Below are 11,285 nucleotides of genomic sequence, written 5' to 3'. Positions count from 1 at the left end.
TCACTGAAAAGTAAATCTAACCATTTGAATGTCCAATATATAGTGGCTAACATGATGATTAATATTATTTTCACCAGTTCACTGCATTTTTTTATTTGCTTTTTTCGCCCCAAGTTGCAACAGACTTTTTTTTTTTTATATAATTTCCCACTTTATTTATGCATCTTATAGTTTTAGTGTGTTAGCATGCTAACATTTGTTAATTAACACATAACACAAAGAACAGCTGATGCTCAGGGTAGTGTCAGTAGTTTTTGGTCATAAATCAATGGACAAAATTAAATTTTAACTTAATGGTGCAAAATTAAAAGTGAAGGGATCCACCAAAGTTAATAGGATATATTATCTGGAAAACATGAATGTCTGGACAACATTTTTTGCGATAAGTAGATGTTGAGATATGTCACAAGATAAGTGGAGGTTTGCTACAGAAAAACTATTCATCCTATGGGGAACATGACAGTCCACATAACATTTCATTATTAAGTCATTTACATTATCATAGATGTAGTTTCATTATAAAATCCAAGCAAATACATTGTCATTTGTGGCCTGACAGGGATAAGCACTTATTTCATGACCTGATTAGTAAATCATCCAAAAAAAACAACACATTTTTCATCAAGGATCAATGATTGTGATGTCTTGAGGTTGTAGCATTGGCTCCCAGATGGAGCAATACTGATAAATATTTCTTATTAGACACTGGCACTTGTGTTCAGTCATTTTGTCTAACAAAGACAATTGTATCATAGCAAAGTGAGCACCAGTATTACAAAGTGTCAATTACAACTTTTCTCAGCCAGGAAGAGTCTTATTAGACTTACTATATTCACTTATTTACAGTTGGTCCAGTGAAATATATAGACTCCACCCGACAATCCCCCTTACCGATAAAAATAAAACAAAGATAGCTGGTTGCGAGTGACGTGTCAGTTATTTCCAGCATTTCATTATCTGTGTTCATCCAAGTCCTTCTCTCGTTAGTGTGTTCTTCTGTATGTAAACGTTTGTAGTTTGCTGTCTCTTCAATAGAGTTCATTTATTTCTGAGAGTTCAGTGCTGCTTGTGCTTTCTGAACAGCCACCTCCAGCATCATGTGGTCGGCCAGCAGCTGTTGGAGAGCAGCTGGATCCATCTCTAGCAGCATACCTGCACAGACAAATACATCAATGCAATACATAGTAAGGACAAATTATAAACTTGCAGGACATTACATAGTGAAAGTTACCTGTAATATCATTTGCATGAAGAGGATCCATCTCCTCCACCAGTGAGAACAGCTTCTCTCCCAGTTTCTCAGTGTCGTCAGCATCTGATGCGTCACTGATGTCCGTCTCCTCGCACTGCCTGATGGGAAGCAGCAGAAAAATCATTACAATGAGGTGTTTTTTTTTTTTTTTAATTATTATTTACTTTTTATTCGTTTTTTTTAGTAACATACACATATTATGTGTCAGCTGTGCACAAAACATACAACATAACACAACATAACATAACATGACAAGGGGAGGATTTGGGCATTAAGTAAAACAGCAGAATCAACATAAGCATATTAGGGAAAAACATGAACTCGTTAACATGGCATGTTATTTAATTATTTTAATTATTTTGTAGATTTGATTTGCAGGTGCAAGAAAGTGTGTATTTTTTCATGTGTAAGTAATATGAACAGGGAGAAATCACATACTCTTTCAGTGTCTTCAGAGCGAGGTTCACCTGCTCTTCCAGTAGTTTTGGATCTGAAAGCAGCGTGAAAACGGCCTCTTTGTGCTGCTCCAGAAGCATCCCTGTGATGCAGATGTGGACAAATTTCATATCTACAATAGTTAAGACCTCAGTCTTGGTTCAAGCTGCTGACTATAAAAAAAACCACACTGACAGACTAAACATAACTTTATGGTACATCCTCTTTATCCTGTGTTTTACAGCTGTTGAGCTATCATTTAAACAAGTGTTGAGTAGTTGAGTTGGTGGATGGGTTTCTTTCTTACCTGTGATTTTCTGCGAGTGGCCAGTGTTGTAAACATCCACCAGCTCAAACAGCTGCTCCCCAAGAGAGTCAGAGGACACAGACAGGTCATCCTCCTCCTTACATGTTACCCTGCTGTAAAGAGTACAATACACTATGTCAAGGGTGTCAAACAAGGGGCCTGCGGGCCAAAACACACCCGGCAGAGGGTCCAGTCCGGCCCGAGGGATCAATTTGCCAAGTGTGAAAATTACATAGAAGTAGAAGAGGCATAATATTGTTGAAATTGTGTGTACAAAACAACAAAAGTGTATTTTTTATCAAGAAATTTCAGCTTATTCATGATATGTTTTGTAAATAGTATAGTTCATTAACTGCAAAAAAAAGGAAAAAATTCAGAGTTCTTTTTATTCATAGGTTATCATGCTATTATTTTACTGGTCCGGCCCACTTGAGATCAAATTGCGCTGTTTGTGGCCCCTGAACTAAAATGAGTTCGACACCCCTGCACCAACCCCTGGCAGTTTAATTGTATTTTTAACTGTGTTTTCTATATGTAAAGACAACCTCACTGATCTGCTGAGGGTGCATCTGGCTCAGAAAAAACCTAGATACACTACAGGTCAAAAGTTTGGAAGCAAGATCAAATTTGTACCAAAAAAGAAAAAAACAATCATAGTTTCATTGGTATACTTTGCAACAAAATAAACATGATTATTATATAAGGAGTCACTTATCAGAATAATAATCAGTAACCTCTGGCTTTAACAACATGGCATATACGAGGCATTCGTCTGACAAAAGCTCAATTGGAGAGAGGTCTGAGTCTTTCCAAGAACACCTTGACCTTTCTCTTTCATCATAACTTCCAGTTTCTAGTCTCTTCCTTTGTTGGACACTATTAGGCATTTTGTAATTTTTCCCTTTTCAGTGTATCCTTCTTTCCTCAATGTACAAATCTGTACTCTTGTTCCTTTACTCAGCTGCTTCTTTCTAGCCATTTCTGTGGTAGTTTGTAAGACATGTGAACAGATTTATTGGGATTTTTGTATGCAAACTCTCAAAACCCATAGAGCAAAAGTGAATAATGCAAACTGTGATTTGTTTTTGTTTTTTACTTTTGCACTGAAGTTGTTACTCTCAACCCTCTTTTCTTGTGTTAACATTTATTCAGCAACGGTCTGGTAACATCAAGGTAAACTGAGGAAAATGGTGCATATCAGGGAAAGCAAATAAAAGAGAGATGGAGGAACTAAGGAGATGATCCTGTACCTGGGCTCCTGTGCCAGCTGCAGGGCTCTGAGGGCTTTGTCCACAGCTGCAGTCAGCATGGACTCATCCTGCAGCATCTGGCTCAGGACAGGACCTGGTAGCTCCAACAACATACCTGAAACACACACACAAGACAGATTTACGTCGTATTCTCAGGAGTACAAAACAGATTTCGCTTGTTTATAACAACACCAGCTGAGCTCACCTGTAAGTTTCCCAGCAGTCTCTCTGTGTTTGTGGAAAATGCGACTGTACAGCTGTTCACCAAGTGTCTCTAGATCCTCTTCTTCTTCCATCACATTAAGAGACACTACCTTCAACCTGTCATCCGACTTGTAAATGAGCTGTTCCCAGATGATTTCACCTGTAACAACTTTGTAGTGTTCACATCTTCAAATCACTGCAGCATTCATCCACAAAAAATGACTAAATCGACGCGCAAAACTACATAATTTCACTACATTGTTCGACTTAAATACACTTTAAGTGTCTAGGACATCCACCTGTGTTATAAACAAAAAATAACTCCCCAGTGTTAGCGATCAAAACATTGGATACAGTTATTATTGCTGATTTTTTTGACGGCTATCTGTAAACACCAGGCGCACAGTAATGACGTTACCCAAGAGCGGTGACGCCGTGTTCCTCCGCTGAGTTTTAACGATAAGTAGTTCCCCATTGAATGACATTTAAAAAATGTATACACTCTCACTGCGCTTCTATGACACACAAAAATGATATTAACGTTAAATACACCTGCTTCACATGTGGGGAAAATGTGATTTTGTGTGTGAATGTTTTAGAAAAGGGCGGATTTATCTGCGCAAGGATCTGACACAAAGAGTCCGTAAAGCGGCTTCCGCTCTCTCCGGTCCTTTCCTCCGCTAAAAGGTAACGTGGTCGCATCGGCCGCTAACACTCGGTCATTAAAGTTCGTTTAATTTGATCTCCCTGTGTCTATTTAGCCTCATAAAGTGTCATATAATTGTTCTGTTGTGTTTTATACATCGGTTGTGGCCGTAGATGCCCCCGTACAGTGTAAAAATGTAACGAAAACTTAAAAGTGTACACGTCGCTACGGTTAGGCCTCGTCGTGCCGAGCGGTGGTGAAGCTAACTTTAGGAAGCCGCAACGAAATTTAAATGTGTCCCACAGCCTTCTACATTTAACTAGATTATACTGAAGCTGGCTGTATTATATGTAAAAACCAGCTCCAATTTCTCCGTAACACACCGGTGTAGCAGCTAAACATGTGGAAACGTGTAATTTAGCGCTATGTTAACATGCTACACGGCTAGCGTCAGTGTGCTTCAATGAAAACTGGTTTCTGTGACTTGTCAAGGTGTAAATTCACTAACACGTGGTCCCGTCTTGTCTTGTCCAGGTTCATCATGTCGTCCCATTTGCAGTGGATGGTCATCAGGAACTGCTCCAGCTTCCTCATCAAGAGGAACGGACAGACCTACAGCACTGTGAGTAACATACACACATATATATATATATATACACCACCTGAAGGAAACACAACTGTAGCTGCTGTGTCCTGATAGTGAAATGCGTTTGAATTGACTGTCAATAAAGATCAGGGCTGCAACTAAAGAGTTGGAGAAAAAAACTGTCGCAAACTGGTCAGAAATGGTGAAAGAAGTCCAAATTAGATGTCCCTGAAACTAATAAAGCAATAAGTTTTTCCTTTAAATGACATGACAAGTATTTTCTGATCAATTGTTTATGAATCGCTCCAGTTAAATTGTTTCCTCCTATAGTCTGGTCCAGCAATGCAGAGAGCAATGGGAATTGGGGAGAAGTCTTTAATATTTGTACAGAATTTGCAAATACATTGCTCTTTTGTGGCTATTAGGTGAATAGGTAGAAGCTGTTAAATGTCTGATTGCTCAATGTGTGTTTTCTTTATACTAAACATTGACTGAAATTTAACATAAGACCTGTCTGCAGCCAATAGGATATGACAGGACTGGACTTGATGAATGTAATATACCATTGTTGTCAGTGTTTTAAAATGATTGTTGACTAAGATGTTGGACGCTCTCCTCAGTTGGGTTACCATAATTCATTTTATCCATGTGACAGGAGCCCAACAACCTGAAGTCCAGGAACTCTTTCCGCTTCAATGGTCTGGTGCACAAGAAGACTGTAGGAGTCCAGCCAGCTGCCGATGGCAAGGGTGTCGTCGTTGTGATGAAGAAGCGTGCAGGTAAATACTTTAATGATTCGGACACCTAAACTAAAGGCAAATTATGAACAGTTGTGTCCTGCTGTAGCATGACTATTTATTTACTGTGTGTGACATGTTGCTGCACTTGTTGCTTTATTCAAAATCCACAAAAAGATCTCCACACCTTCCTACTGTTCTGTCAATTGCGGTTGTCTTCAATTATTGTTCAGAAACGGATGTTAACGTCTGAAGTTACAGTTGAGTGTGTGACTATTCAGACTCACTAAATGGGAGAAAATATGATGTTTTAATATTCAGCCTTTAGCTACCAGCTGCAGTTCGTGGACCTGGACTGTAAGAAACCAAGATTTCTGATTATTCGATTCAAATTATGTAATTCTGCTGAAACTGAGGTTGCATTTATGAAAAATGATACAAGCCTTGTTGCCAAATTTTACACCTAAACTCTATTGACAAGGGATTTGGATACTCAGTGTATCAATGTTGGTTGATGTTGTACAACCTGCTGACTGATCTTAATGCCTCAAGTACTGTCTTTGTAAAGAATTAATTATTGACTTTATTAAATAACAGCTCTGTGATAGATTTACCCTCTACACTGACAGATACTTGAAATACACCAACATGAACTGAGCTGTAAGCACAAGACAAATGGTGCAGATGACTGTTCCCTAATAACATGAAGGCGCTGGTTTATGCAAGTTTTTTTGCTGTAGATTCTTGTTGCTGCTGTGTTTACATCTGAATACTTGTTGCACAGGTCAGCACAAGCCTGCCGGCTCTTACGAGAAGATCACCATCAACAAGAACTCTCGCGCCACCCTCAACAGCCTGAGGCACATCATCAGCAAGAACAAGTACAGGAAGGACCTGCGCATGGTGAGATTTAATCACATCTGGTGAACGCACCGACTTGTATGATGCTTTTTACGGTCGATGTTTGTAATTGAAGGCTTTCAGCGTCATAATTAGAGTCTTATTTTGTTTCCCCAGGCTGCCCTGCGTCGTGCCAGTGCCATCCTGAAGAGCCAGAAGCCTGTTGTGGTGAAGAAGAAGCGCACCAGGGCTGCCAAGACAGCATAAACTGATACACAGGATTAATAAATAAAAGATTTTTTGTTTGGAAAAAACACAACATTGTCCAGAGTCTTGACTTGCCTCAGGATCTTGGGTTACAGCTCTGTGTGCTGTAGATTGTCCCAAACACTTAACCGCAGTCTTTTGGTTTGGTAATGGAGGTTTTTTTCCGAGAACACGCTGCAAAATTGTCAGGAAGTTCTTCATACTTCTGAGAAAAGAATAAAAAATTCCTGTCTGTGTCTCCAGTCAAATGAAAATTTGACACCACAAAGACCATAACTCACTGTCAACAAGGTCCCAGCTCAGTGCAGATTTAGATATAAGTGATTTAAAAAATTTAGAAGTGTATATGTTTCCAATTTATTTTGGGGTTTTTATTGTCTAAAATATTAAGATCGGGGTTTTAAAAATCCAACAGACCAGAGAAACAGCAGCTCAGTCAAAATACACAGCACAGTGTGTCTGTTCTTTGAACATGCTTTTGTACTGTAAGAGTTGATTGTATACATCTATTTAAATTTGTCATAGAATGTAAGTAGCAATGCAGACTGAGAATTAACCTGTGCTTGAACTCTGGTTTTGGTGTAAACTGGTTAATACCTGCTATTTACCTGGCAGTTTATTTGTACATCTAAACCTTTTTGACGTTTTCCAGCCTTAAGCTAAAATCACTTTTTTACACTAAATGCCCCGTAATGACAAAACTTCAGACAATTTTAGCCTTATTTTTTTTTAGCAAAGTCTTACTATAGCAAAACATTGACCTGAGTCTAAATACTCAGGTCAGTGAGCTGTTGTGTCCCCACATCCCCAACAGCAATCTCTGCACATCTGGAAAATGAGTATGAATGAAATCAGCACAGGACTGCAACATTAGGAAAAAGTTCAACACTAGCTGAACTGAATTCAGTTATATTGTAAATTACTAAACATGCTAAACAAATTATTTGCATAAACATAGTCATTTGTCCTCAGATGTCAAATAGTCAAAGAAACTGGAGTCTGGAAATATATGGGAAAAAAAGTAGTTCTTGACACTGTTATGTGATTAATGTTACTGGTCATTTTGTTGGCCTGCCTTTGCACTAAAACACAGTCAGATAGGAATGGTTTTGTTGTTGTGGTTAGAAACAGGTCAATAAGAGGACATTTTCACTGACCTACTTCCTGCTCCTGTGAATAAAGTTTGTTGGACCTTTGTCTCAAAGACCTCAGCACCAGATCTTCAACTAGCAACAAGCTGTTTTACATCTGAAGATGAAATCTGCGCAAAACATTTCATACATGTTGAAAACTCTAATAAATATATATATATATTACATAAAACTATTTCAACACAGATGACCTGACAACACCTGATCTGTCAGGTCACTCTCTTGACCTCGTTACCCTCCCGTTGTCCCGGTGATCATCATTATGCATGTGACAGAGATGAGCTGCAGCTAATTAAATACCGAGCGCCTGTATCTCTGCATCGATTGATGATCTGTGCCTTCACAGTGTGGATGAAGTCTCCTCTTTTTATCCATATAAATAATGTTTTGTTGCATTGTCCCTTTGCAAACACCTTGTGACTTGCAGCTGTGAAGCCTCAACAACACACATGCAGATTGAAACATATCATTTTCATCTATAGTCCATCACACTGAAACATATTGCGGCCTCATGCTGTGGCCACTGTGCCCGCTGATGTGGAAACATTGGATAGATTTTATAAAGCAGCCCCACTGGCAGCTTTCCACTCATGGCTTTGGAAAGAAAGCACAAACTGCTGCCAGTCAGTCAGTCAGTCAGTCAGTCACCTCCCTGTGGGTTTAAGCTGATAAAGTTATCCCTGCCTGCACCAATCATTTCTGCAGCGAAGCTCGTCTCTGTCGCATGAGATCCAGACCAGAGAGAGAGAGTGAGAGGCCACGATGGCAGCCTGGTGTCCGTTGAGGATGTGACTTGAGGACAGGGGACACCATGAGGGGACTCGGGCCGGTGCTGCTGTTCTTCTTCATGCCGCTGGCTCTGCTGGTGCTGCAGGGTCGCAGCTTTGAGCTGCAGGATACCATCCACGCACTGATAGAGGAGAACATCCACCTCCACGACCAGCTGGAGAACCTCACCCAGGCCCTCAGGGAGCTCAAACGGATGCTGTGGCATCACTCAAATGGTATCTATCTATCTATCTACACACCATTTATCTTTATCATCTCTAACATTTACATTTCAAATATTGATAAGCACAGTCTAGATAGGAGGTGTTCAATAGGAAACTCATTACAGAGGGAAGTTAATATGCTCTTGTGCAACAGATAGATAGAGGCCTAATTAGTGGCAGCAACATCCAATAGTTTTCATCATAATAACTTAGAGGAGTCCTCGTGGGATTTATACATGAACATTTTAACACAAAATTAACATAAAATTATTTTATATCATTTATTTATATCAGTTATATAATATTACCAGCTAATTCAAGATTTGAAGTTGTTTCCCTTTACTTTATACATTTATTTTTAATAAAACCTTTCAAAAATGTTCTGTTCAGGCACAATTGTCACAGTAAATAATGTTTTAATTTAAAAAATATACATATTTTCAGTTGTATTTTCTGTGTTTAAATCCTTTTGAATATGCTACTCTGCATTTCACCGCACATCTTGTCTCTGCATGTGACAAATAAACCCTTGAACCTTTAAAAAAAACAAAAAAAACAAAAACCAAACAAATAAAAAAAGCATTAATTACACAGGATGTGTGACACACATGCTTCTCAGATGGAAACGGGATGAAAACGTTGGCCAAGGTCAAAACAGCCGTCTGTTCTTTTTCTTCCATCTTAGTTTATTTCCCTTGTTTTCATTTCCTGTTGGTGTCCTGTGTGTTTTTCCCTCTTAATCCTTCCCCTGCTTCTTTGTATTCATTAATTTTCGAGCTTTCTCTTTTCAGTGGTTCCACCTCACCTCTGCACGACTCTTGCTATTAACTCTCTCGTGCATGAGTCTGCATTGCATTAGGACAGTCAGTAACACGGCTTGTTGTGTGTGTTCAACCTCAGACCCAGAGCATCACGACCACCACGAGCATCACGACGAGGATGCTCAGCGTCTGTGGGACGAGTGGTCTGAACACGGTGTGTATTATCCCCCCTCTCCTGTGACACTGCAGTGAACTCAGTTTTTTTTTTTTTTGAACATCTTCCAGCAGATCCACTTCAGTGAGCACGAACAGTTGTGACAGAGAGGCATTGATTTCATTGGCTGCAGTTACACCTCATATGTCATGTAAACACCAGAGGGATAATGAAATGATCTGTTTACCAACCAGGGAGGGGGGGGGGCGGGGGGGGGTGCTGATGATGAAGCCTCTAAAAAACACAGTGATGTGACAGGATCTCTGTGTCCATGGGTGCAGATCCCGGGGGGGACGGGGGGGACATGTCCCCCCCCAATTTCTGAAAAATGTGAATTGCCCCCCAACAAATGTATTTTCAGACTTCACATTCTTTACATTTTAGATTCACATCTAAAAATAAATGATTGAAATGGTGTAACATAATGTTTGACAAATGTATTTCTGACTCCATATTCCATCTCTGGTCTCCTCCACTACAATGCAGATGAATGGGTATAGTTTCTTACACAGATGCTGATGACATCAGCAGGCTTTAAAAAAAACGACCCCCTCAATCTTAAGGGATTCATATTTTGATATTTTTAGTTTAGTGTGTTTATTTCGGTCTTATAAAAACAAATACGATAGACAAATATAAAGGTATAAATACAAAACAAAACAAAACAAATCAGAACAAAAACACAACAAGCAAAACAATTCACTTTGACCGAAAAGGTGTAGGCTGAAGCATCAGCTTATTTTGCCTAGCCTTCTTAAATTAACATTTTCCGTTCACTCAATTTAAAATATTGATATTCATCCATATCAATTAATCATGCATAAAGTAGTCCCATACACTGGGAGAAAAGGAAGATGGTGAGAAGAATTGGGGGATTTGGGAAGGTCGGAGGGAGGTGAAAGATAAGAACGTGAGTAGATATTATATGTCCCTTAACAACCCTTAAAATTATAATTTACTAATATAACAGCAGTGATACAGCACGTTGGCTATTTAGGACAAATAAACAAGAAGCACAATAAATTATTCCCTGTGCAGTACTATTTGAATGATATGGTGAACCTCTACTAAGTTATGATTTATGGTGGCATGGTATGAGCTGCATACGGGCAAAAAAAAACATTTTTGTGTCCCCCCCCCCCAATCCTGACATCGGATCTGCACCCCTGTGTGTGTCCCTTCAGGCATCAGTGCAGAGACTCACCTCCTGCTGGAACACGCCTTCTGTGGACACGACCTGCACGACTCGGCCGCCCCCTCCCTGTTTGGAGAAGCAGCCGTCCTGCTGCTGACGCTGCCCTGCCTCACCCTGCTGCTGCTGGGATGTCTGTAAGCCACAGACAGACAGGACCACTGGCTGTTCGTTAGTTAGTTAGTGAGTCAGTAGTAAGTTTCTCATGGGGCCGACTGACTGGGACAAAGTGGCAAAAACGACGCTGTGTGTCATTTAATACATGATGCTCCACCACGGTGAGTTTTGATATTGTTGCAGAGATTAGCAGTGACCCCGGCTCTTCCTGTTCAGAGTGATTATCGAGCGGAACAGGATTGGATGAGTTGACCCATCCGCAATCTGTTAGACAAATCACCTCTGGGAAATGTACTGAACTGGAAAGGAGCCTGTTGATGCCGGTGTGTATCAT

At 39.8% G+C, this 11,285-nt stretch overlaps 3 protein-coding genes across 3 annotated transcripts; 2 read left to right on the top strand and 1 right to left on the bottom strand.

Annotated features, from left to right (window-relative positions):
• Positions 1-134: 134 nt before the first annotated feature.
• Positions 135-3,858, bottom strand: LOC146977054 (uncharacterized). Its single transcript, XM_085792392.1, has 6 exons — positions 3,450-3,858; positions 3,245-3,359; positions 1,995-2,107; positions 1,691-1,790; positions 1,232-1,350; positions 135-1,152 (listed from the first exon to the last, which is right to left on the bottom strand). Exons 1-6 carry the CDS (start codon positions 3,538-3,540, stop codon positions 1,043-1,045), a joined length of 648 nt encoding a protein of 215 aa, XP_085648518.1. The 5' UTR covers positions 3,541-3,858; the 3' UTR covers positions 135-1,042.
• Positions 3,859-4,632: 774 nt separating this feature from the next.
• Positions 4,633-6,571, top strand: rpl28 (ribosomal protein L28). Its single transcript, XM_085792965.1, has 4 exons — positions 4,633-4,716; positions 5,336-5,459; positions 6,202-6,320; positions 6,435-6,571. Exons 1-4 carry the CDS (start codon positions 4,636-4,638, stop codon positions 6,522-6,524), a joined length of 414 nt encoding a protein of 137 aa, XP_085649091.1. The 5' UTR covers positions 4,633-4,635; the 3' UTR covers positions 6,525-6,571.
• A 1,868-nt stretch (positions 6,572-8,439) lies between these two features.
• On the top strand, positions 8,440-10,982 carry LOC146977052 (uncharacterized). Its single transcript, XM_085792964.1, has 3 exons — positions 8,440-8,679; positions 9,568-9,642; positions 10,827-10,982. The coding sequence occupies exons 1-3, from the start codon at positions 8,487-8,489 to the stop codon at positions 10,973-10,975; spliced, it is 417 nt and encodes a 138-aa protein (XP_085649090.1). The 5' UTR covers positions 8,440-8,486; the 3' UTR covers positions 10,976-10,982.
• Positions 10,983-11,285: the final 303 nt, after the last annotated feature.

The sequence above is a fragment of the Trachurus japonicus genome, chromosome 12 (assembly GCF_045865225.1).
Source record: "Trachurus japonicus isolate A0001 chromosome 12, Traja_1.0".
NCBI classification, from domain to species: Eukaryota; Metazoa; Chordata; class Actinopteri; order Carangiformes; family Carangidae; genus Trachurus; species Trachurus japonicus.
The sequence above is the reverse complement of the archived record's forward strand: the minus strand, read 5'-3'. Positions and strand labels throughout refer to the sequence as shown.

Bases quoted from the DNA above. Each gene is read 5' to 3' on its own strand.
- rpl28 (XM_085792965.1), top strand. From the start codon at position 4,636: ATGTCGTCCCATTTGCAGTGGATGGTCATCAGGAACTGCTCCAGCTTC. The intron at 5,460-6,201 runs GTAAATACTTTA...CTTGTTGCACAG, and splicing joins TGTGATGAAGAAGCGTGCAG to GTCAGCACAAGCCTGCCGGC. The intron at 6,321-6,434 runs GTGAGATTTAAT...TTGTTTCCCCAG, and splicing joins ACAGGAAGGACCTGCGCATG to GCTGCCCTGCGTCGTGCCAG.
- LOC146977054 (XM_085792392.1), bottom strand. From the start codon at position 3,540: ATGGAAGAAGAAGAGGATCTAGAGACACTTGGTGAACAGCTGTACAGT. The intron at 3,360-3,449 runs GTGAGCTCAGCT...TGTGTGTTTCAG, and splicing joins GACTGCTGGGAAACTTACAG to GTATGTTGTTGGAGCTACCA. The intron at 1,791-1,994 runs GTAAGAAAGAAA...TCTGCATCACAG, and splicing joins CCACTCGCAGAAAATCACAG to GGATGCTTCTGGAGCAGCAC.
- LOC146977052 (XM_085792964.1), top strand. From the start codon at position 8,487: ATGAGGGGACTCGGGCCGGTGCTGCTGTTCTTCTTCATGCCGCTGGCT. The intron at 8,680-9,567 runs GTATCTATCTAT...GTTCAACCTCAG, and splicing joins GCTGTGGCATCACTCAAATG to ACCCAGAGCATCACGACCAC. The intron at 9,643-10,826 runs GTGTGTATTATC...GTGTCCCTTCAG, and splicing joins GGACGAGTGGTCTGAACACG to GCATCAGTGCAGAGACTCAC.